This window comes from Filicampus tigris, chromosome 12, assembly GCF_054856515.1.
Source record: "Filicampus tigris isolate MCC_2025a chromosome 12, RoL_Ftig_1.0, whole genome shotgun sequence".
Taxonomy (NCBI): domain Eukaryota; kingdom Metazoa; phylum Chordata; class Actinopteri; order Syngnathiformes; family Syngnathidae; genus Filicampus; species Filicampus tigris.
Window position 1 is genome coordinate 3,588,591 of NC_141228.1, and position 25,946 is coordinate 3,614,536.

At 41.4% G+C, this 25,946-nt stretch overlaps 1 protein-coding gene across 5 annotated transcripts in view; it reads left to right on the forward strand.

Moving 5' to 3' along the window:
* Positions 1-25,946, forward strand: part of acsbg2 (acyl-CoA synthetase bubblegum family member 2) — a 27,874-nt gene continuing 1,928 nt past the window's right edge. The window contains exons 1-14 of one of the 5 annotated variants that reach the window (XM_086046925.1): positions 1-55; positions 11,003-11,075; positions 11,157-11,289; positions 13,511-13,623; positions 14,415-14,722; positions 16,477-16,565; positions 17,567-17,768; positions 17,846-17,995; positions 19,385-19,561; positions 22,088-22,269; positions 22,375-22,617; positions 22,769-22,986; positions 24,366-24,505; positions 25,066-25,309. In XM_086046925.1, the coding sequence (XP_085903051.1) occupies positions 11,180-11,289; positions 13,511-13,623; positions 14,415-14,722; positions 16,477-16,565; positions 17,567-17,768; positions 17,846-17,995; positions 19,385-19,561; positions 22,088-22,269; positions 22,375-22,617; positions 22,769-22,986; positions 24,366-24,505; positions 25,066-25,309 (2,176 nt within the window). In that variant the 5' untranslated portion in view covers positions 1-55; positions 11,003-11,075; positions 11,157-11,179. Of the gene's footprint in view, positions 56-153; positions 427-8,015; positions 8,213-11,002; positions 11,076-11,156; positions 11,290-13,510; positions 13,624-14,414; positions 14,723-16,476; positions 16,566-17,566; positions 17,769-17,845; positions 17,996-19,384; positions 19,562-22,087; positions 22,270-22,374; positions 22,618-22,768; positions 22,987-24,365; positions 24,506-25,065; positions 25,310-25,946 lie in introns of those variants that run through there. The other 4 variants (XM_086046923.1, XM_086046922.1, XM_086046926.1 and 1 more) reach the window with 4 other exon arrangements.

Consider the following 25,946-nt stretch of genomic DNA (forward strand, 5'->3'; position numbering starts at 1 on the left):
ACCAAACGTGAGGACAGCAAAAGCTTCTTACGTCCTCTGGGCTTTAAACTTCAAGGTAAAATGTTTTATTTGTCTGTTGCATTGCATTGAATTGTGACTGCATTTTGTATTCCATTGCTTTTGCGCCTGCGTCAGTAAAGCCATCCAAAAACAAACAAACAAAAAAAACGGCAATACCTGACGAATAGACAATGGGTAGTAGTCTATGAGTAGGACTTTAATATAATACCCAATTTAAACAGTGCCAAAATCCCCGAATCAATGTTTTACATAAGTAATTTACACAAGTAATTTTGCGAGCATTATCATGTTGATAGCCGGGTTCAAAAGAGGCATTACAATTAGATCTTTCAAGTGTCCATGATGGAACGCAACACCAAGCCCTTTGTTGCTTTACACAGACAGTTAAAAAAGAACAAAGATGGGGTAAGTCCTGACTGTCATTTTAGGTTTTCATAATAAGCGTCTTTAACATTTTATTTTAGCGTCAGGATGCAGTTAAGTTAATGATTGTTGTGTAAAACGAACTGCATTTCTTCTGTGTAGGGGAACTTTCACGATGAAAAAAGATAAATTTAGAGCTACGTCTACCATTACGAAATGATTGATATATTGCTTGCCACTTTTCACATTAAACGTAAACTATTGCAGCAGGGCCCTATGGTAAATTTAGTTTTTAGCTAACAGCTAGCATACATTAGCTTACTATGTAATTTCACTTTGAAAGAAAACTATAGCTGACATTATGTAGGTATGTGTGTAAAATGTTAAAGATTAATTGATTTAGATGAGAACAGCATTATTAGATAAAATATGACAGACGATTCTAATGATGTAAATACCATAGACAAGACAAATTATTATTGTCTCAAAAGAACACTTAAAAACCGGTTTAAATGCGTACCAATTTTGGCCGTCTTAATGCAAAGACAGTAGTCGTCGAGATTTTAGGTGTGACCTTTTTTGTTTAATTGAAATAAATGTGTTTTTTCAAAAGATGGGTATCATTGGAAAGCTTGCTAAAGACAGAAACAGACAATACATAATAATGATTAACTTAAAAATAATAGAAAGCCAAGGCTTCCAAAATAGAAAGCCAAGGCTTCCAAAATAATGTTCAAGAGCCAAAGAGAGTTTGCAGATCGCAGTAAGGTTTAAATTGGCACTCAAAACATGTATGCAAAAATATAAATTAAGAATCGAGAATGAACAAATTCCCTATAGGTTGTTCAAATACATACTAAAGAATAAGTGTAGCGCAGTTAAGAGGCATTTGTAGTTTATCAAATTCAGGAAATTAGCATTGGAAGCAACCGAAAATATGAGCCATCACGGCGGGTCAGTGTTACATCAATGGACCTAGCGGGTTCAAAATATGTGGCCTTTACATCAAAGTTGGCAGAAGCAAAGAAAAGTATATAACAAAGATGAACTTATGGCGCTGATGGTGGAGTGGTACACCCGCCTGAGTTGTGTGCGGGCATCGTGGGATCGGTTCCCGCTCAGTGATGGTGTATATGTGCCCTGCGACTGGCTGGTGACCAGTTCTGAGTGTAGTCCACCTTTTGCCAATAGTCGTCTGGGATAGGCTGCAGTACCGCCCCACCACCCTGTACACGATAAGCGGTGTGGTAGATGATGACATGAACTAAAGGCCTGATGTGGGGGCTCATCTAGAATTTTCTGGGTGGGTGGGTGGTTCAACTGTAAATTTGGGAAATGTTATGCATTATAACGCATGCACTTGCTCTTTTGAAAAATGTCAAAGTTGTGATAAAAAATAAGACATGCGTTTTGCATAATCAGTAGTGGCGCATAGTGGTAAAGTGAATAACGCGAAAGCGGTGAAACACAGAAAACAAGCTAATCCATCGCTTCTCAAAATGAGTGTGGCTTGTTGAGTAACCACCGCCAACAGCCAGTCAGCTGCAGATACACAGATAGTAGGGGTGTAATGGTACACGTGTGTGTATTAATACGTTTCGGGATGGCATGTTCGGTTCAGTCCACTTGCGTTCGGTCCACTTATTAGCGCGAGCTTACGCATGAGCGTTATTGACTGTTGCATGCAGGAGAGGAGAGTGGAGGCACAACAGTGAGAGCCAGAAAAGAGCCAGAGCTCGAAGGTCCACCTGTAGACTGCGGTCTCCTGGTTGGGAACATTCTGGCTGTCCTGTTAAAATCGTAGATGGGGAAAGGTACGTGGTTAGGTCCTAAAGTTGTGTGCCGACATTGCTACATGAGATTGGCGGCAGGTAGCACGTAACATGTACGGCATCATCCGACTGTGAATGTTTCTTAGACGAGGGAGCAAAGACTTCAAACTTAAATAGCGAGATTTACCATATTGTAGCGTAGGGCTGTTCGACTAAGCGATTTTGAACCGAAACCGAATTTTCTGGATCAAACGATGTTAATAACGTTCAAATCGGCACGTTCGATTTTTTTATTTTTGGTGTATCTAAGCCACCGTAGTTTCCTCTGCATTTCCGCTTCCTCCCACGAGCGCGTATACCGGCACTACAACACCATCCATGCTCAGGCAAGTGAGCGTTTAGTTAATAAATCGGGCAAATGTACATCTGTAGTGTAGTGTGTGCGCCCCGCATGTACAAAAAAACCCGCGAGCAAGTAACTCAATGTCTGAAAGGTCCCTTTTTTTCTCCTCTACAACGGACCTCTGGCCAGCCGGTGCATACGTAGGCTACTTAAAGCGGAAGTAACCCAAACATATTTTTTTCAAGAATATGTTCCCACCAGGCCCACTAGTTGAAACACGGCATTCTGATTAATTTTGTGTTTGTGGAATATAAATTAAGCAGTAAAATGCACTCGTTTTTAGCCATTTTGTCTTTTGTCGACTGAAAATGACATCACAACTGCTCACAACAACCAATCACAGCTGACCTGTTCTCTGAATCTGAGCCGTAATTGGTCCTTGTGAGCAGTTGTGATGTCATTTTCAGTCGACAGAAGACAAAATGGCCACCCCCAGAGATGGCTGAAAATGAGTGGATTAACACTTATTCCACAAACGCAATGTTTATCAGAATGCCCAGTTTCAACTAATGGGCTTGCATAGAACATATTCTTGAAAAAAATATGTTTACGTTGACATCGGCTTTAAGCTTGACAGTTGAGTGACAGTTTTGCACTAATGATTGATTTATGTTTAAGTAAGACCAGGGAGAAATGTGAAAGGCTAGTCACTGGCTGGTTGGCAAAATGACTTGCTGACAGACTGTTTGGTTTAAAGACTTGACTGTCTACCTTCTCTTATGTTGATGATTTCGTATCAGATGGTATGTGCACTTTTTTCTTTCATTATTGGTTTAATTAAGAACAGATCTGAAATCTATTGTGTAAGTAAAATGCTGTTAATCCCAATGGATTGTTCTGTGTGTATTAAGTTAAATTGACTGGCATTTTGAGTTCAAAGAAAGAAAAAATAAGTTTAAATAAAAGACATTCAAAATACTTAATTTTTCATTATTTTTTTTATTTTACAAAGAAATCGTAATCGTAAAATCGGATTTGAGAGAAAATAATCGGGATTTTCTTGTTAGGCAAAATTGAACAGCCCTTTTGTAGTGTCTTCCAGGAACACGCCGTCAGACGTAGTTTAATCATCACGTTTTTATTAATCCAAGTACAACTGCTCGCGCTCTTCTTCGTTCTACTCTGCTCCTCTCGCTTGCCGTACGATGCATTCATGAACCTCGGAAACATCACAACTCTGCAACACACAAATCCAACCACAACACAGATAACCCAATTCGTTACAATATGCTGTTGAACATTCAAAGATTTCAATGACTAAAAAGTGTATACAATTTCATAAAGACTTTTTAAAGTTACTGTATTTTTTTCATCATAAAAATAGTTTTAATATAGTTAGCAATAATTGGAACTGTTATTGTATGTATTTTTTTCATCACAAAAAGTGTATATATGTACTGTAATGACAACTTGGCTTTAACTTGAATACTTACATCAGCTGTTGCTGCTGAGTCTTTAAAGATTTCAGTATCTTAATAATTTACAAAATTAAGAGCTCTTTATTGTTAGTGTATTTTTTATTCTGGTGTAATTTCTTAGAATATCACCAGAATGGTTCGCTTTTATTTATTTTTTCAAAAAAAAGTACAGTTTACTTGTCATCTTTTGAAAATAAAAATATATATTTTTTTAAAATATTTGTTTTTGTACCGAAAATATACCGAACCGAAGTTTCCAAAAAAACGAACCGAACCGAAATGTGATTTAGCGTACCGTTACACCCCTAACAGATAGCTACACTATGTCTGCAGTTATCTTAAACCAAAGCTATTACAGGGCAATACATAATCCATCCATCCATTATCGATACCGCTTATCCTCACAAGGGTCGCGGGGCGTGCTGGAGCCTATCCCAGCTGTCTTCGGGCAGTAGGCGGGGGACACCCTGAATTGGTTGCCAGCCAATCGCAGGGCACACAGAGACAAACATCCGCACTCACAATCACACCTAGGGGCAATTTAGAGAGTCCAATCAACTTACCATGCATGTTTTTGGAATGTGGGAGGAAACCGGAGTACCCCGAGAAAACCCACACGGGCACGGGGAGAACATGCAAACTCCACACAGGGAGGCCGGGGCCAGGATCGAACCCACGACCTCTGAACTGTGAGGCTGATGAGCTAACCAGTCGACCACCATGCCGCCGCAATACATAACATTCTTTGCTAATTAATAGATTCATGTAAACTATCTGGGTGTTCTGGTAGTTCCGTTTTTTTTTTAAACTGATTTACGGTATCTTGGATAAGAGTCACTGATGGGCCGAGTTGTGTGCGGGCAGCGTGGGATCGATTACCTCTCAGTGATGGTGTCTGTGTGTGTGCCCTGATAATGGGGCGGTTGCATAAGGAAGGGCATCCGGCGTAAAATGCTTTGCCAAATCAATGATGCAAATTGTGCGTGCACTTGATTCGCTGTGGCGACCCCTGAGGGGAAAAAGCCGAAAAGATAAGAACGACGGTCGCTTGCATACATTAGCTCACATTTTACAGTGTTGCTGAATCGAAAGGTTTCTTGTAGTAGCAACATGGCAAGTGGCTACCATCCAACATGAGCGGCATGGCTCAGTGGTAGAGTGGTCGTTTCCCAACCCGGAGGTTTTGGTTCGATTCCCGGCCATTATGACCATTTTGAAGTATCCTTGAGCAAGATACTGAACCCCCAGTCGCTCCTGATGCTGCGTCATCAGTAAGTAGATGAGGTACAGTGTGAAGCGCTTTGATAGAAAAGCGCTATACAAGTGACAGTCCATTTACCATCTTTGTGGAATTTTGTACAAAACATGGAGTGAGCACTTAAAATGCCTCTAAAATCCTAAAATGGTTGCGCAGCCTGAGAATTACAACAGATCCATCCGCTCATCCAAGACTGTTCGTATATCGAAAATAATACGGAAATAAAGGTCGTTTTTCTCCGAAAATGTTGTACGCAAACCGAATTGTACTTTAAAAGGAGCATTCGTAATTTGAGGTTCCACTATATTTGCACGGTGGAAGGATCCAGCCGTGCTGTGAACAGCAAAACAACACAAGTACAGGAATTGGTGCCCCCCTAGAAATGTTCTTAATTGTCTGTATTAATAGTTTAAATTGAAAACATACCACAACATATCATTCCAAAACAATTTAATATTATGTCTTAATTCATCTTAACAACATTACACTTCAAAATAAAGGATTTACAAATCACTTGATTAAAAAAGGAAGGCAAAGGAATTGTGCATGTACATTTTTTTCTTTGAAATGAAAATAAAGATAAGTGAATTTTTTCCATTTTTGTCATTTTGAAATTTTGAAGCACTTTATTTACCTATTTATTTTATTTAGAAAACATATGGAGCTATTATTTAAGTTTTCATATAACTTTTGAAGACATCCTGATGACCCTGGGGGCACCCTTTTTGTTAGAAATTTACAACAAAGATGTATATTGGCAATAATACTTTAAAAAAATCAACATTATGCAAATCGGAAAAATTGTTCAATAAACATATGCTTGAAGACGTTTCAACAAAGTTAAGAGGTTTTTTTTCAGATTTTGATGCTAATACTTTTACTTTTTGCTGAAAATGAATACCGGCTCCAAAAATGGGTTATTGGCCTCCTTGACTACTAATAATCGATATAGGTATTGGCCCTGAAAAAACATATGGGGCTATCTCTACCCAACAACAATATCAAATTTAAGACATCTCATATTGCCAGACAATAATATATTGTGATCTGTCTGACAGTCAGTGCACCATAGAAACTAGGCCCAGTGGAGCATCTGGTGACTGAGAAAGGATGTCAATGACTGAAAGTAACCTCTGTGATGAATATTCCACGTCAGCAGCTGCTGTAGCCAACAGCAGTGCCGCCCGTGCACATGCGCGCACTCGATCCGGCTGTCAGGTGATGCTGTGGTGTGGTGGCTGTGTGTCGTCTCTCAAAGCAGTTGGCTGAGACTGATCTTGCTACAGAAAGCCGTGATGGCACACATCAAGTTAGCATCTGTCGGTTTCAGATAAGATAAATGTTGCTTTAAGTGTAAGGCATCGTGAAAAGAGAGAGGCTTGACTTCTTATTATTTTGAGTGTATTTGGTGTACAGCTACAGTGCATAAATGGTTATATTTAAACCACTTACCATGATGTACACTCCTGTACTATCTTGTGTCCAACCAGAATGCGCTTACTTATCTGGTTTGTCTTCACCAAGCTGTGGTATTCGTTTTAAGTGTCTAGTATCCCACAAGAACTAGAAGTACATGATCAGCTAGGCTGAAGCCCACAATTTAACAATGTTAGACAGGTATATTTTTTTGAGTGTGTAAACAGTGCAATATGTGAGGATGGATTGTGTCATAACAATGAAATATTTCATTATTAGGCTTGAAGAACATAAGGGAATCAAATACCCAGTTTGCCCAGAGGCTGGCTTTACTATGCTGCTTTAATACACTCTACACTAAGAGTATGCCCAACTGATCCGTTCCCATGAAGTCAGCATTATTTTGGCACGGCAAAAGTACAACCTGTTTGTCGATGCGTTGCTGTTGTAATTAACGAGGTATTTAGTCGGCAAAGCTCTTACATAGTAGCAGTTACGTTGCACTTTTGCGAACGTAGTGACCTGTGTTTTTACGTACGTTTTCCAAAGCAACACATCTCAACGCTTCACAAACAGGAATTTGGGATATTGTCTTCAAACAACTTATCAGGTAAACTGGCTTTTATTTAACACTTAACACATTTTCATGTGGGACTTAAATTCCTTTAATCCAAAACGGTATTAGTGTATGTAGACTTACAGGTCATATGACATGAAATAAATGTAGATGGTTGTTTTCATCTGCACTGGTTTTCATCTCTGCCAATGAAAAGCATCGTTTTATCCAAAAGAAACAAAAAATGTAATTAGCTTTTCATCTGACCAAGAGGCATCTTGTTATGTTAGTCACCATTAAATTAGCATACCGGTATTAATAATTAATTGATATAAATGCTTATGATGTCATGTAAAAAGAAAATAGCACTTTTCAAGTTAAAAAAATATAAAGAAATGAAATTGTAACAAAAAAGTGTAAATGATTTGGGTTGTAGAACATGAGAGTCCCAGTCCTATGTTAAAATAATATGACCTGTAGTAAACTTAGCCAGCATGACTGCAGCTTGTTAAAACTGCGGTGCGTGTGTTGCGCGTGTGCACGAATATCTGCAAGGGGGCTGGGTTTCATCGTATCATTCTTTGGAGTAGAGAGAGAGAGGAGAGCACGAGGCGGGGTGTTGTGGACGCTTTGCAACACACACACACACAAACACACTTGATTCATTTGGCTTGCATGACCTTATATGGAAGATGAGTCTTGTGGCGTGAGCAATTTCATCCTATCAGATCGCTTTGGGATTGGGGAGGTGTGGGCGTGTGTAGAAGGAAGCGGGCAGCCCTGGCAGGGTGGGGTTTTTTTTCTGGAGGAGGGACCAACCAAGCCGGCCACTGTTTGAAAATGAAATGATCGGCTGTTGAAAATGAAATGATCGGCTGTTTGTGTTGTAGTTGTAGACACACTAGAAGATTAGAATATTTTACACACAAACCGAATACTGTTGAAGGAGCTTCATTGTACACCAAAGTCTCAACCAGGCCAAGAATCCGTTTCGAGCAATGCAGTGTGAGTATTTCAGTTCATTGAGCAGTGTTATGCCATGTAGATGGCATGGATTTATCCTTTTACTTTATTTACTAGCATAGCTTTTACTTGCATGTTTTTTTTTTAATCAACAAACACTTTTTTTGAGGTTGTGTTTGTGGAGGTTTTTTCGGTCTGATTTTTTTCACTGTGGGATTTCCTTGATTTTCATTTTAAATTGTACATGTGATCATTTTATTTTGCCGAATGAGAATGTGTGCAGATTTGTTGTTGAATATTCAGTAGTAAGGATTGACAAAATTTGATTGAATAGGAGGGCGATCATTCTGTCAATGACACGTGGAGATCTGGTCTAGTGCAGCAAGGGTGTAACCCCAAATGCCTCCCTCTTTCGACGACATCAAGGAGATGGTGTTTTAAATGTCTCCATCAGCTCTTATGTAGAACAGATGGGCAACACATAAAAAGTAGTAGTGTGGCCATGAACCAAGGGAGGATGCCGAGGGGCTTGTCTGGAAATAAACTGAGTGCTTTTCAAGAATGAGCAGCTGGTAAATGGTGTACATAATTCTGAGGGTTGATCAATACAATCCTATTTCTTCTCCGTGGTAATTTAAAGGACAACAAAACAAACAAAGTACAGCCAAGAGTATCTGGTAGCAAACTTGGCCGGAGAGAGACATATCTAGGGAGAGCTGTGGTTTTAATCTTGATTGTTGATTATTTGATAATAACCCAGCTGAATTTTACTGTAATGTCATCAGTGTTGGATTTGAGGACGTCAGCTTGGGTTGTGAACAGCTCGAGAAGAATTTAGTGTTGTTCAGTATGTTACTCCAACTGTTGCGAGTATACAACAGCTGTTTCTAAGCACGACTGCTCTGCTTTTGTAATCCGCTCTTGATTGCTCGAATGCTGTTGGAATCATGTCACTGTCAGTTTGACAGCTTTTGATTGTTGAGAAGAGACACATTTTTCATCCAATACATGTTTCCAGTAAACTTGCATGATCGGAAGTAGCTTAGGTCAAGTCTATATGATAACCGGATTATTTTTAGGAAAGCAGAGTTGAAAGTCTTTGAATCGATCCACTGTGACATTTCACACGACAAACATCCACCAAGATGAGAGTCATGACAAAACCACAATTCCAGCCTCAACGCAAGCTTCCCTTGTAAATGTTGCTGAACAATATCCAGCCTCATCCATCCTACGTCCGCATTGGAAAACAAATACACATTTTACATTTGCTTTGCAATGCGTGTGAACAGTTATCAGAACCCTTGACTCATATCGCATCAAAAGTGGGCACAAGGGGAGCCGGCTCGACTGCTTGTCTGTCGCATGACCGACGTAGAATTGCCGTGTGATGTTATTGTTGGGTGCTCGCTGACCTCTAGGAATCACATACTGTAAATACAGCTGTCCTGACAGGTCAGTCATAATAACTGGGCAACAGGTCAGCAGATGACCAATGTTATGAATTACTAAAGAGAGTGCAGGTGCCTGGGCAACAACACTGGGCTGAAAGGCCTTTTTAACGAGTATTTATTTCCTGTGTTGAGGGCTCGAGGCGATGGAAAATGGCATCATTTGAATGTAGAGCATTAATGTTTTGCTTGCGTTTGTATATTGGATACCAGAATCAATCAAAAAGTTCCCCTTGTGTGCCAGAAGAAAAAAAAGAATGTTGTGTTTACATGATAACATTGGAAGCTAAAATAACTACAGTATATAGTTTTTGTGAGGTGTTTCCTCTTCTAATTGCACCCCATTAGTTAATTCTACGTCTTCATATGTTGCACTTTACACTGTGTATGATATCAGTGGCACAGGTGACAACCGCGCTGACTCCATTGTCAATCAAACACTGTGGTAAATGACTATGGCACCATTTGTTTGCTTTTGAAGAGTTGGGCTCATCATTTAAACTGTCATACCAATGCCAAACTCAAATCAAGGAACAGGATTTGCATGGTGTCTGGGGATTCGTCTGAGGAAATTGCATTTTGTAGTTGGTGAACAATTTAGAAACCCACCTATATTGGTTGACAAAGAAATTGTTGTAGGTCGCTGATGATCAAAAAAACCAAGGGGCTGGGGGCTGCACTGCCACAGTGATAACACAAGTCACGGTTCGGATTGGTCACGGATTTTAAGTCACATATCGGACGGACAGTGTGCGTGCGGTGTGGAATCGGTTTCCTCTCAGTAATGGTGTTTGTGTGTGCACTGACTAGTTGGCGACCAGTTCAGGGTGTAGTCCGCCTTTCACCAGAAGTTGGCTGGGATGGGTTCCCGCGAACCCTGTACAGGATACAAATACAATTGTATGTGTTGATGATGACACTTTCTGTAACTATTGGTGTGATGATCCAGAATCCATCAGTCTACTACTCATTCAGTCAATCACAGGTCGCATACAACAACAACCAATTTAGAGTCTTCTCTCCTCCCATGCATGTTTTTATAAAGTTGGAAGAAGTTGGAGAAAACCCACACGCAGGGAGAACATGAAAGATCATGCGGCAGATGTGTTACCCACCACTGCCTTATCCAGAATCAGTGGCCCATTATGCAAGGTTTGACAGTGAACTCTGTGACAGAGATGTCAGAATAACCTTGGCTATAAAAAACGGTGGTCTGATGCTGAAAACACCCAGGTGCGAGTCTTGTTTGTCCTACAGTTACATGTCATGTAATTAGAGGAGGGGGGCAAGGTTTCAACAATATGTCTTCAAATGTTTAAGAGGCTTTATTACAGTGAATTCATACCAAAAAATAACAATTGTATAATTTTATTCTTATCAGACAGGATGTCAAGCTCTACTTGGGTCACAGGAGAGATGTTATCGGATAGATATTTGCACTTCACTCAGCCAACGTTAGTTTCAGCTTTGTTTTCATGTAAGTGACATTTGGGCAGCATTTGTTGTTTACTTCCTGTGCCTCGTTCTCGTTGCAGTGACTGTGTGTGAGCCCAGTGCCATGTCTGAGGCTGATGTGATTCAGCAGCCTCACTCTGTTGCCTTCACCCAGTCTACCTGTGGTTCAGGCAACAATTCAGCACCCATTGATCATGTTTTGGAGATGGCCAAGTATGTATAACACACGTACACACACACACACGCACCCAACCATATATTATCATCATATAAAACATTGATGACATGAGTTTTGAGCTTTGAGCCAAATCTGGAGAACACTGCAATCACAAAATGATGAACAATTTAGGGTCACTCTAATTTGAACCTTCCTTTAAGTGCTATGATGGATATTTTTACTATAGTCATTTGAAAATGAATAAGATCCATGCTGTACTATAGGTAATAAGCAGATCTGCTTGAAGTGCTCAATGTATAAGCAAGCATCCTTTCATAAGGCCTTCAATAGTAGATACTAACGTAGACAGTTTTGTCATCAAAACAAGATTTGTCGGTTATATTTGTTGTTCATTGATAAGATATTTCAAAATTTGTCTTAAATCAGTTTGGTTATACATCAGAGGTGGGCTTTCCATCACTACCGACGGACCTTGTCAGCCGTGCAGCGGTTGGGGTAATGAGAGGGTGTCTTGTTAAGTTGAATATAGGGCCGAACGATTTTTAGGAAAACATTGTATTGCGATTTTTCTGACTGATATTGCGATTTTGATTTATTTTGCGATTTTCTTGAAATAAAAGCTTCAGTGCAATAGTCAAAATGTACAGTAACATTTACAAACATGACACAAAATGCCATTATGCCATTAAAAGCTATTACTGTACTCCAATAATGCAAGGACATTAAAGAGGTTTTGTGAGGGAGGTGGTCCTTTTTCAAGTTTTTAAAAATGGTTCAAGGATTACTGTACTACTTGCTGTCAAGTATAAATATGCATTTATGTGCAATTGTGTGTAGAAAAATCATTTTTTAACCCCAAAATGTTTTACATTTTGTGCTAATGTACATGTTCTTTGTACATAAGTCAATATTTTCCCCATATTTTTGCTAGAGACTTTACTGCTTCAAACAGACACTGGGGGCTTAGCGGTATGGCTTGAAATACATATCATGGTATTATTTGAGCCTTTTGGTCCTAACAGTAATGGTGAGTGTAAAAATCATAACAAGAATATTTGTGATTGGGTTATTTAAGCCGTTGGCGAGTTCCGGCCAGTGTTAGAACGTGTGCTAAATTGCTAATGTAGCCCTTGCCTTATTTTTTTGTCTAAATACGTGTTGATTGTAATACAGCATTTCTGTTCACAACTGCTGGATCTCCACCCTTACGCGGTTCTAGTCAGGCTTCAATAAGTCTGCTGTACACCTAAGCACGAATTTCGCTATTCTTGACTCTGCATTTCACGTTAGCGATTAGCACACTTAGCGACCCCTCGTTCGCGGTGAAAACACTACTTGTTGGTGGGGTTGTTTATTTGTCACATTGGAGGAGATGATGCGCAGCATGCAGCTCGTTGCTGCTTTGCACGGACTTACATATACAGGTAGTATAAATAAAGACCGCGCAGCTTCAGGGCAAGCTAGCTTAGCGCTTAGCATTCAAGCAGCCACGAACGAAATGACTTCCGGGAGTGCGGACGACAGCGTGTAGTAGGACAACGCTTTTTTTTTTTTTTTTTTTTTTTTCAAACCAGTTTGGCGCTGGACCTGTCCACAGGAGCATGCCACTAATGGTGGCGAAGAATTAACGTTACATGCGGTATCTACGGTCGCGACCCATTTTTGGTTTTTTTTTGAGGGGGATTTAAAAAAAAATTTTTTTTTTTTATATATTAACTTTTTATTAACTTTACTAATTAAAGTTGCGACTTACTCCGGCGCGACGTATAGTCCGGAAAATACTGTAAATAAACATGACAACGGAGTTTTGTTTGTACATGTGTTGCAGGCATCAAGAGTGAATAGTTGCAATTCAGTTATCGGTTTAACCATTAATTTAATTATGTTGTTCTTTTTTAACATTGAATATAGGATAAAAAGCACTTGCCATTTGCAATATTCTGTTTTACGTTTTATACAGCATCCCAAGTTTGAAAAATTCGGGCCATATCCTGTTTAACTGAAACTTTTTAATCCAAATTTTATCAAGAAGTATGCTGGATAAATGATTAGTGTCGTAGTAACCAGGAAAAGAATAAAAAATGGTAAAGGGCCGGAGTCAATGAGGACAGTCGTGCTTTTGCTATTGAGTCCAAATTGTGCGTTTCTGTGCAAGGATCAGGTTTCTGCCTCTGGTTTTCCTCAAGAATGTGGCACTTCAGCTCGGGATGTCACCCTCCTCGTCGATAACGTGTTTTTCCTGCTCCTTTGCCTCAGTGAGTCCTCAGAGGAAGAACTCACAGTGGAAAGGGAAGAGGAGACAGCTGCCCCCAATGCAGTCACCGGCAACCTGGAGGTCTCCAATGAACACACCTTGAACACACAAAAAGGTGACACGGAACACACACAGTGTTGATAAGAACACTGTTTACATTTGCTTTGCCCCACCATTTGACTGTTTGTGTGAACGGTATGGCAGATTCATGGTCACAGTAGAGAGTCTCTACTCAAAACTGGGTGATGGCTTCATGTTGGAGCCACTATGGTGTACAGCAGGCAATTGATCTCATTTCCTGAGGAAGTGACATTGCCTCCTGCCTTCAAATCATCCATTTGGACACCCATTCCCGACTTTGTACAGAGAGCAGGGGAAGAGCATTATGACACATATAGGATTATCTTTTCAATTTGTAGTGTAAGGTTACAAATTAGATTTACTAGGGGGATTCGTTGAGGGCAGCAGGGTTAAAAATTAATTTGGCTGTTCGCACTTTTCCATCCACCGATGAGCAGCTGTTTTAGGCCATAAATTTGCTATCAGTTACTTCGAATGTGCAAATGCGACCTGCAGCAACAGTGAATATTGTACATCCTGTTTCCAGGTGATTCAGTTTTATTGAGAAGCACACGATGGAATTGAGGTGTTCCGTTTCTAATCGATGTTCTAGGAAGGAAAGCTATATTTCATCACTGACCTTTTTTTTCCTGACAAAAGCAAAAGCGCTTCTAGAGTGAAAAAAGATGGATAGAAGTAAATTAGCATTTACATGTTTTAAGAAGCTGTTGCCAAGCAATTTAGATTAGTCTTGTCTATTTTCTTGGTGGTCTTTTTTTTTTTTTTTAAGCTCTTATCCTTAACATGCAGCAGCATAATATTTAGTTCTTGGTATTTCTTTGCCAGTAAATGCCCAGCGCCCAGACACTCTGCCAGTGCCAGCAGCGGCAGCAGCAGCAGCAGCACCACCAGCACCAGCAGCAGCAGAGTCCAAGTTGTGGACAAGTCAAGCCAATGGCGAAGTGACGCTCCGTATGGAGAAGTCTGGCCTGGGTGCGGAGACCCCTTTGACCGTCCATCAGCTCTTTACATCATCTGTCAGGAAGTTTGGCGAGTATACTGCTGTGAGCTGGAAAGAAGGCGAGCTGAAGAAGAGCTTGAACTACAACGAATACTATGAGACCTGTCGCACAGCAGCCAAGAGCTTCCTTAAAGTAAGCAATCTGAGATGCTGACAAATATTGCTTAGTCATTGAGCACAAAAAGCTCTTTTGGTGATGAATGAAGAAAACGGTTAGTTCCTGAGGTTTGCCATTTCAGCGCGTGGGACGTTGGGTTTTCTTGGTTATGCTGTGGATAATCTTCAAATGTATCTGATCTTTAGATGAATATTTCAGTCTCTGCCTGACTTGTTTAATACAAATCGTTCTTTGCTGAATTCAGTGTGACATTGCACATTAGTCTCAAACACACCACACAACTATTCAGTCTTGTTTGAAACGAGCATCTTCTTACTGTCGCGTGATAGTGGACTTTCAACGTGAAGAAGCTGGATTGGGAAAGCGGAACGCAGCATGAAGACGTCTAACTGAACCGCAAGCCACACAACTTAGAAGCCTCACTTTGCAGTTATTGCGAGTCGCAGTGTGCTCTTGATTTATAGTATACACAGTGTCACACGTGCTTATACAGAAATATTTCTGTGCTTGTCCTTGGTGCACTGAAGTCATGTGGCATTTAGCTCAATGGATCTTCCGGGACAAGTTGCACACTTCACACATAGTAACATAATGCTTCGTTTGTCCATCTGATGCGGTATTTCATGTGCTTGTTGTTACTCAAAAGCCAGTTGCAGTTCAAAAGTATCAGGTTTCATTGCAGTATTTGACAGGTCAAACACAATAAGACAAGACAATGGGCCCTATTTTCATGCCCAGCACAAGTCTTAAGTGCAAAGCGCGTCTAACTGCACACACGAGGAGTTTTGTTTCTTTTGGCATTTGCATCGACGCGTGCAGGTAAAAGCGGGTGCTTGCGCCAATGTGGGACTGAACACCATTTTCTGGCCAATGGAAGCAGCTTCTTTCATTTCCCTCATCTCCTTTAAATTCGATCTACATGGCGGAAGCATAAACAGACTCGCTGTAGGTGGACACGCGCGAAGTATCTTCTCACGAAACTGTAAGAAGATCTCAACTTGCGGATGATGTAAAGTAGGCCGCTGTGAAGTGGACAATTGGAGATTGCCTTCCAACCGTGATCGCGTGTCCGGTGTGTGAATATTAAAAAAATAAATAAATAAATGCAATTGATCGTGAATTTCCCCCATGGTTGCACAAGACAATTTAGTCAAATGCCCGAGGACAGCATGTGTATTTAAACACTAGGAGTCCCATTTTGATAGACTGGCACCCATGCGCCCGGCGTAAAAACGGGTGCATCATTTTTGTGCCGGGCAATGGTGTTTGTTAATTTGGTTACGCCTCACTGGCCATTCCTGCTGTGCGCCCCAGCGCATCTTACAATTTGCTGACAAAATGTAGACCAAATTTTAGACGGGCCACAGTAAAAGGTGGTCTATTTTGCAACACAGGTGGTCTAATGCGATTTTGTTGTATTTAATCGAGGCACAGGCACAGACCGATTCAGCGCGCCTGTGTGGTCGACCTCATGGTATGTCATTCATAAATATGACACCAGCGTGGGACAATCCTGCTGAATCATCGTAGAAATCAATTCATTAAACAAATTTGAATCATTATCATCTTACAAATATTCACACTCAGCGCGTGCACTACGCACCACCCTGATTATGATGCAAATGAGGGATGCCGCGAGGATTGGCCAGAAAAGAAAACACTACTACGTTCCATCCCACAATGTGTTGGACTTGCGCCCCGAACGAAAATAGGGCCGCATATGTCAATCTAGTGTGCGTTATCCACTCTGTATGTTTGTCTCTCCACAGCTTGGGTTGCAGCGTTACCATGGCGTGGGTATCCTGGGTTTCAACTCTGTTGAGTGGTTCATCGCTGACATTGGAGCCATTTTGGCAGGGTGAGTTGTGTATCTTCATTGCAGCCACTCATTATAACTTAATAGAGAAGAGCTTCACTCACTAATCAATATCCTTATGTGAGAACTCTGTCTTGACTGTGATCCTCCTAACTAATAAAAACCTTGTGTTCACACGATCACAAGCACAAAGGCGGAACAGAAACTTGTGATTTTAGCCACACTTCCTCTAATAGTATTATGGTGAAACACGAGGAGCTCCACACCGTCATCGAGAAACCAAAGGCCTGCAGCTAAATAGGATCATGACTCATTGATTGGTTAAAGCCCAAACACATTTTTTCCAAGAATATGTTCCCAGCAGGCCCATGAGTTGAAACACAGCATTCTGTTGCATTAATATTGCATTTGTGGAATATAAATTAAGCAGCAAAATCCACCCGTTTTTCGCCATCTCAAGGGGCGGCCATTTTGTCATTTTTGTCGCTTGAAAATGACATCACAACTACTCAGGGCTCCGGCAACGACCAATCAGGGCTCAGCTTCAGAAAAAAGGTCAGCTGTGATCGGTCGTTACTTGAGCCCTGACTTAGTTGTGATGTCATTTTCAGTCGACTGAAGTGACAAAATGGCCGCCCCCAGAGAAACTTTATTACACAAACGCAATACTTATCAGAATGCCTTGTTTCAACTAGTGGGCCTGCATAGAACATATTCTTGAAAAAATATGTTTGGGTTGACTTTGTGACAACTGTGCTGATTTATAAACGCCATATTCACTATTGGTCACTACCGAAGTATCACAGAAGGCTTATTCAGAAGTTGAATGTACCTTACAGTCCCTAATGGGTAAGCTGGATCCTATCCTACATGACTTTGGGCAAGTTGAGCAGTCTACTCACACACTTCACACAGGAGAGCCTGAGCAAGGGAACTCTTCAACTGTGAGGCAGATGTGCTAAGCGCTTTTTCACCTTGCAGGCCCTGATTCCACATAATTGTGAATAAACAACAGGTAAATGTTTGACCCTTGCGTGTTGCAGTGGCTTCGCTGTGGGCATCTACACAACCAACTCCCCAGAGGCATGCCAGTATGTGGCCGACAACTGCAAGGCCAATATCATTGTGGTGGAGAACCACAAGCAGCTGCAGAAGATCCTTCAGGTGCAAGACAATTTGCCACACTTGAAAGCCATTGTCCAGTACAAGGGTTCACTGAAAGAGAAGAGACCAAATCTGTACAGTGTAAGTAAACAAAGATGAATGACAGTGTTGTGTGTGTAGAAGCAGCAGTACTTTGAGTATTGTCTCTTCATATGCAGTGGGCTACGTTTATGGAGCTGGGACGTGACGTTCCCAATGTTGCGCTCGATGAGGTCATCGCCAGCCAGAAGCCAAATCAATGCTGCACGCTCATCTACACCTCAGGAACCACCGGCCAGCCCAAAGGAGTCATGCTCAGCCATGACAACGTAAGCGCCTGATTCACACGTGCCTGGTGCTGACTCTGTTTACCAAACTTTAAGAGCTGATCACTCCAGGCTCTTTACGTACGACATCATTTGTACAAAGTAGGGATGTTCCATCAGGTTTTATGACACCGATACCGATCACATGGAATACCTACCTGTATATTTTTCCATTTATTTATGGTGACCGCTATTATGCAATATTATCTGGAAAAAAAACAGCCATATGATTGCCGTAATTTTGACAAAAATATGTATATATTTTCAAAAGCATGAAGAAATACAAAACGGTTGCTGGCACAATACAACAACTACTCAGTCACAAAGATAATTGACAAACCAGCTTTTAGTAACAGTTTTTAACAGAGCAAAAGAATCAGCAGTCTCAAAATACTTAATTATGCAAAAAGTCAAATAAATAGCATGCCACCTAAACATTGCATGGTTGAGAATATAATCAAAGTAGAAAAAATAGTCACATGCAGGCTTCACTCAAATAAACTCTTCAATGAGTTCCTAAATTGAAACGACTCAGGAACTTGGTTTCTTTTCTTGTGAATAGACAAACTATCTTGTGCATTTGTCAACGAGAAAAAAGTAACGCAGCATGCATAACACATTTTGGAATACACATGCCTCGTTCGAACATTGACATTAAAAGCAATACGCGAGCGGAAAACTCCCTTATTAGACTCGACATCGTCACAGTACTGACATCCAAGCTCCATTTAACACTTGTAAAACTTAAACAGGATAATACGCCTTCTTTTAGGAAACCTTCGATGCGACAATACACTCTCTGGTGGAGCTACGTCTGTGAAGTCTTTGCGTCCCGGTAGCACGTAGCTAGCGAGGCTCGAAGTGGGCGAGCAGACGGCAGAATCCGGTGTCTTCCACCAACGAGAATGGTTGGTCGTCAAGTCCGATAAATGTCATTATTTTCCTGGTGATTTGCGTTGCCTTTTGCCTGTCCTCTGATATGGGTTTGAGTTGGTCAGCATGGGCTGCGTTAGCTGCCGATTCATTGTTGCTGCTGCTTCAACGCAGTGAGCCTCGTAAACTCACCATAGCCTCCCAATTGCTTGTTCTTCAAATGTCGGATTAAGTTGGTTGTGTTGAAATTTGTGGCCATGCTCCCCCGCATATTACAAGACGCAATTTACACACAGCACACCGCATGAGCTGCGGGCGACGGATTCTTTGATCGGCAATAAAAGGCTTTGATCAAATATGCCAATCACGATCACGATCACAATCATGCCAATTCAAGGAAATTGTAACACCTGTCAAATCATGAGCATGGTTTGTTTGGGTCAAATTTATTCTCGTAAAGGTTTGATTAAGCGTGATGGATTCTCACACTCTTGTTTCTTTTGTCTCCTTCACCCCCAGCTGACATGGACTGCGCTCTCCACCGGCCGGCACGTGCGGCTGACGGACGCCACCGAGTCCCAGGAGGTGGTGGTCAGCTACCTCCCCCTCAGCCACATCGCCGCCCAGATGGTGGACATTTGGGTCACCATGAGAGTGGGCGGGGTTACGCACTTTGCCGACCCAGATGCACTTAAGGTGACCCACGTTTGCGCGTCTGCCAGCGATACCACCTACCTCCATGCTTGCACTTTCACATGAACCGAGAATGATTTTAGTTGTTCATTAGAATGAAAACACTCAGTTCCAAGAACAACTTTGATTGTTTTATTTAGTTATTTTTTCATTAAGAGGGGTAGTTAAGCCTCTGATGTTTTTCTTAAAAAATTCCAAGCGAATGACAAGTAGTAATGAGCCAACTTGCCAGTAGAGGGAATTGATGCACCTTTTTAGATATAAAGGGGAAATTCATCCAACAAAATATCTTTACAATAAAATGTTCTATGCAGCCCCACTCGGCACGGCATTCTGATTCATAGTGTGTTTATGGAAAGAGTTAAGTAGTAAAATCCACCCATTTTAGTCCATCTCAGCGGATGGCCATTTTGTCACTTAACCATTTTGTCATGACAACCAATCACAGCTCACCTGTTTTCTGAATCTGAGCCATGATTGCTTGTTACCTGAGCAACTGTGATGTCATTTTCAGTCAACAGAAAGTGACAAGATGGCTAAAAATGGGTGGATTTTGCTGCTTACTCATATTCCACAAAAGCAATATTAATCAGAATGCCGTGTTTAGACTAATGGAGGTGCAGGGAACATATAATTGCAAAGAATATTTTTGGGTGGACTTTCCTCTTCTACCCTAATGTTTAAAAAAAATTGAAAAAAATATCAATAAATTCCTGGGATTGAATGGCTGGACTGTGAAAAGACCAAAAAATTAGTCTTTGGCAGTGAATGAATTAAAATCACTTCTGTTTCCCAACAGTTTACAGTGGGGAAGTAGGACTTCACTGTCATGACGGCAGCACTCAACAGCTTTACATATTACAGTATGTCACAAAAGTGAGTACACCCCTCACATTTCTAGAGAGATTTCATTATGATGTTTAATAGAACAACACTGAAGAAACATCGCTTTGACACAATGAAAAGTAGTCCGTGTAAAGCTTATATAGCAGTGTAAATGTGCCTGTAAGTACTCAAGACCATACGCCGCACATTTCATCAAGTTGGTTGCCCTAGAAAGAAGCCTCTTCTGAATGCAAGAAGCCCACCAAAGGTTTGCTGAGGATATGTCAACAAAGGCCATGGCTTACTGGAAAAATATCCTCTGGTCTGATGAGACAAAGATTAATTTATTTGTCTCAGATGGTGTGAGGCATTTGTGGCGGCAACCAGGTGAGGCGTACAAAGATGTTTTGTGTCGTGCCTACAGTCAAGCATGGTGGTGGGAATGTCATGGTTTGGGCCTGCACGAGTGCAGCTGGATTTGGGAAGTTCATTGAGGGAAACAGGAACTCAAGCATGTACTGTGAAATACTGGAGCAGGGAATGATCCCCTCCCTCCGGAAACTGGGCAGTGTTCCAGCATGACAATGAGCCCAAACACAACTCTTAAGATGACCACGGCTTTTCTAAAGGGGAAAGCATGTCAAGCATGTCTCCAGATCTAAACCCAATAGAACATCTTTGGGGCAGCCGCAAGCGGGAGGTGGAGAAGCACAAGATCTCGAATATCCCCCAGCTCCGTCATGTTGTCATGGAGGAGTGGAAGTGCATTCCAGTGGCAACCTGTGAGGCTCCGGTGGAATCCGTGCCCAGGAGGATTAAGGCACTTCTGCAAAATCATGGTGGCCACACAAAATATTGACACTTCAGGAACTTTCACTTTAGGGTGTTCTCACTTTTGTTACCGGGGATTTAGCTACTAATGGCTATATTTTGAATTTTTTTGAGGGAAAAATACATTTACAATGCCATATAAGCTTTACACAGACTACTTTTCATTGTGTCAAAGCGATGTTTCAACAGTGTTGTTCTATTAAACATTATAATGAAATCTCTGCAGAAATGTGAGGGGTGTACTCACTTTTGTGACATACTGTACATTTACAGAGTATGTTGTCATATTTAGCAGAAGTATGTGTCCTAAGTGAAACCGCACAACGAGGATCTTGGAATATGAACAGCCACTAACGGCCGACGAGCCGTCCCGGTGAATCGGCGTCACTCAACATCACTAAATAGATGATTATTTTGCAATCAAAAGCTATTCCTAAATGTTCTTAGCTACCTTATAGGATGAAATCGCTGTTCAATTGTTAAGAGTGAAAACAAAAAAAATAGCGTCTAAATCACTGATTTTTACACAAAAAGCTATTTTTCTCCGGGATTTTGCAAACTTGGCTGTGTTTTACAGTTGATTACTCAAGTATGTAAAAAGGCAGAATCAAACTGTTTATTTCCTGGTGAAAGAGTAGTGTGTTCTGTCAGTTGGTAGATTTGATGTATGAATAACAGTAGAACACAATGATTTCTGGCTCTTGAAAAACCTGTCAAACTGCTGTAAAATGGCAGGGGCCCCCAAGGGTTATGTTTACCGAAAATGGCTGGCATTGAATAAGTAATAATACAGCGCTGTGTAATCTACTGCTCCACTTAACATGTACAAAAATACAAAGAGCAAAAATGACTTGTTTGTTTGCATTTTCTCAGGGCTCTCTGGTGAACACCATGAAGGAGGTGCGGCCCACAGCCTTCATGGGGGTGCCACGTGTCTGGGAGAAGATGCAAGAGAAGATGAAGGCCACCGGGGCAAAGTCGTCCACCGTTCGCCGCAAAGTTGCTGCCTGGGCCAAAGACGTGGGTCTGCAGACCAATCTGAGCAAGATGAATCTGTAAGTGCACATGTGGCATCGCCAAGCTCCGTATTTATTTCGGACTTTTACCGATCCGTTTGGAGGCTCGGACCAGCTGTTTGATGATTGCGTTTCCTTTTGAAGGACCAGACCAGGGGACCACACGCCGTTGAGCTACCAAATAGCCAAGAAACTTGTGTTCAAGAAGGTGCGCAAGGCTCTGGGCCTGGACCGCTGCCACAGGTGCTACACGGGTGCGGCCCCCATTACCCGGGACACGCTGGAGTTCTTCCTCAGCCTGGATATTCCACTGTACGAGCTGTACGGCATGAGCGAGAGCACCGGACCGCACACCGTCTCCATCCCAGATGCCTTTAAGATCACCAGGTATATGCTCTTTGCTCTTAATGCAAAAGTGTCCAACTTTGGATCTCCAACGTGAATCTGAACCTCTAGTCTTGAGTTTGACACCCAAAGGATTAATAATTACAAAGCGTTCCAATGGTTTGTGTTGTTGTTGTCGTCATTTTCCCTCCAGCTGTGGCAAGGAGCTTCCGGGGTGTAAGACAAAGTTGCACAGCCCAGACGGAGACGGGAACGGCGAAATCTGCTTCTGGGGTCGCCACGTCTTCATGGGTTACCTCAACATGGCCGACAAGACTGAGGAAGCTCTGGATTCGGAGGGCTGGCTGCATTCCGGCGACTTGGGCAAACGCGACGGCAAAGGATTCCTCTTCATCACCGGCCGAATTAAAGGTATGCTTGGAGAATGACAAACGTGGCGCTTTTGAGGTTTTAGTCATGAGATGAGGGGAGCGCTTGCGAGTCACATTGAGCACCTCTGCACCTTTTTGGAGCAGATGGACCCGGAACAGTGCCTGCATTTCAATAATCACGAGCCACTACGTTAAGTACACCAGCACAAGGCAGTGAATTCCAGTACTAAAGCAGCATAAAAAAAATCCGCCTTTACAAGGATTTTATTGCTTGGTTTCAATTGACACCATAGAGTTGACATTTGTTGTCATGGTTGCAGAACTACACTAGGTTCACAGGGTGTCCACAAAGTAACTAAAGCAACTAATGGTCCCCATAAGCAAGGGGATGTATGTAGTAAGTGAAGCAACAAATATGTATATATTTGTACAACATCTTAAAAAAAAATGAACCTTGAAAGAAGATTTGGGGTCAGAAATTTGAAATGCATTTCTGAAGAAGAAAAGTTCAATGAGTACAATGTTTTAATGTGATGTTCTAAACACAATAAAGTAGTTATGCCTCAAGTTGCATTTAATTCTGTATTTTTTTTTTTTAAAAAAGAAGAAATTATGTCTATTGAAATTTGGGGCCTAGTTTTTTTTTTGGGGGGGGGGGGTCACCCTGTTTAAGTTCCACAGATTTGTCTATTCATTTGCTTTTATAAAAAAAATCTGTTAAATTAAAAAGTGACTTAATGGACACCCTGTAACAACAGGTTTGGTGTAAAATACTAGAAACGGCTCTCACTGTGTTGCAGTATCAGTTGTTTAAATCTGTGTTTTTCAATTTGTGGTGTGCCGCGAGATATTGTCAGGTGTGCCGTGGGAAATGATCTAATTTGTGTGCCTGTGCAGTCTAGCGCCTGGCAGCGTCTTCATGTCTTTACTACATTGTAGTACTCTTCCATACCAGCAGGTGACAGCAGCAGCAGGTAGCTAATTGTCTTTGTTTAGAGACAAGCGAATTAGTGACACGTTTATCCAAACAGGCCCATGTTTCACACTAAGTATCAATATGGAACATTATAAAAATACTTTTTTCTTTGTGTTTATTTAATTCCTACTCAAGACGTTGTAATATAACGTCATTCTTCAATGTTAAAAAGTGCTTATATAAACAATATAACACTAAGCTTTTTTTTTTTTTTACAATTTCAGCTGGTGTGCCGCGGATTTTTTCAATGAAATAAATGTGCCTTGACTCAAAAAAGTTTGAAAAACACTGGTTTAAACCATCACAATAGAACATGAAGTGACTGTTTGACAGTGTCGATCAAATGCGAACCATATCTTCTGTGTCAATATTTTAATGTTTGTATTTGCGCTGATGCGTACCTAAGAAAAGTTCCCTCAACAGAGCCGCTTTTGTTATTTTAGAGTTAATCATCACAGCAGGGGGAGAGAACATCCCTCCCGTGCCGACCGAGGATGCAGTCAAGGAAGCACTGCCGCTGATTAGCAACGCTATGCTGATAGGAGACAAGAGGAAGTTTCTGTCCATGCTGCTCACCATTAAGGTATGACAAAACTCTGTATTAGATAAGCTTTACAGCCATCAAAATGTCATCTTCTGGTCATGCAGATAACACTCAAGAAAACAGGATGAGATAGTGACTGGAGATGTAAAGTATACTTGATCTCAAAACATGGCATTCCATCTCATTTTAGATCTGTCATAGGCTGTAACCTGATACTGCCATCTGGTGGCTGATTGCAACACCACATGATGCGACTAAAGAATCTAATTTTAGGACAAGGGCTCTCTTTGGGTTCTTGTTTTTGCTTCGAACTTTTCTATTCCTGATTTTAAAAAAAAATAGCTGTTAAAATAGATGAATCGGAGACGACATGGCTAAGTGGTAAAACGGTGGTCGTCGGTGGGTTTGATCCCCGGCCTTTGTGACCCTGTCAAAAAGTATCCTTGAGCAAGATACTGTTGCTCCTGATGTTGCGTCATCAGTAGGTAAAATGAGGTACAGTGTGAAGCGCTTTGAGTACCAAAAGTAGAAATGCCCATTTCGAGTTATGACTAATAATGGTAAGAAATGAGCATACTAACCCATGGCTTCCCCTCCAGTGCGAGGTTAACGCTGACGGCGCCCCGCTGGACGAGCTCACTCCAGAGGCCGTGGAGTTGTGCAAAAAACTGGGCAGTAAGGCCACCCGCGTCTCCGAGCTGGCGGGCGGCCGTGATCGCGCCGTGAACGCGGCCATCCAGGAGGGCATCAACCGTGTCAACGAGAAAGCCACCTCCAACGCCCAGCGCATCCAGAAGTGGCAGATTCTCCAGCAGGACTTCTCCATCGTTGGAGGGGAGCTGGGTAAGTCCGCAATGGCTGTCCTCCGGAACATGCATGCTGACTTGGTTGAAGACTATAAATCAGGGATGGGCAACTGGTGGCCCCACCTTCACTGTGAATGGCCCCTTGAGTAACAAAAAAAGTATATATTTGTTCTTAATTGGGGAGGTGCGGAATATTAACGTTTCCTCTACGACAGTGGACCCCCACATATTCTCAGTATTCACTGAATTGTTTTTTTTCTTCAATTTATATATAAAAAAAAAAAGTATTTTATTTGTTGAGAAAAAGTCCAATGCATTTCAATGGATGTTCAGTTATACACGGATTTGCAGTATTTGCATGATGACCCACTGTATAGTTTAAGTTGCAATGCCACAATTCACCACTAGATGGCAGACATGGGAAAGCTCTTATACGGTCTTATACTGCCCTTATTCTACAACCTGAGTAGTCCTAATAATGTTTTATAGATTTCAGCATGGCAGCATGTGGTCACTTTTTGATTGTTCAAACCCTTTGTTGTTGAAGGCTGCTACTTTTATGCCTGCATTGAACATTAAATATTTTTGTTAGCCAGTCAACAAAACTTGCAGACAACCAGCAACATCAAACAAAAATATGTTCCCTTAATCCCAACCACACTTAAGCAAATGAT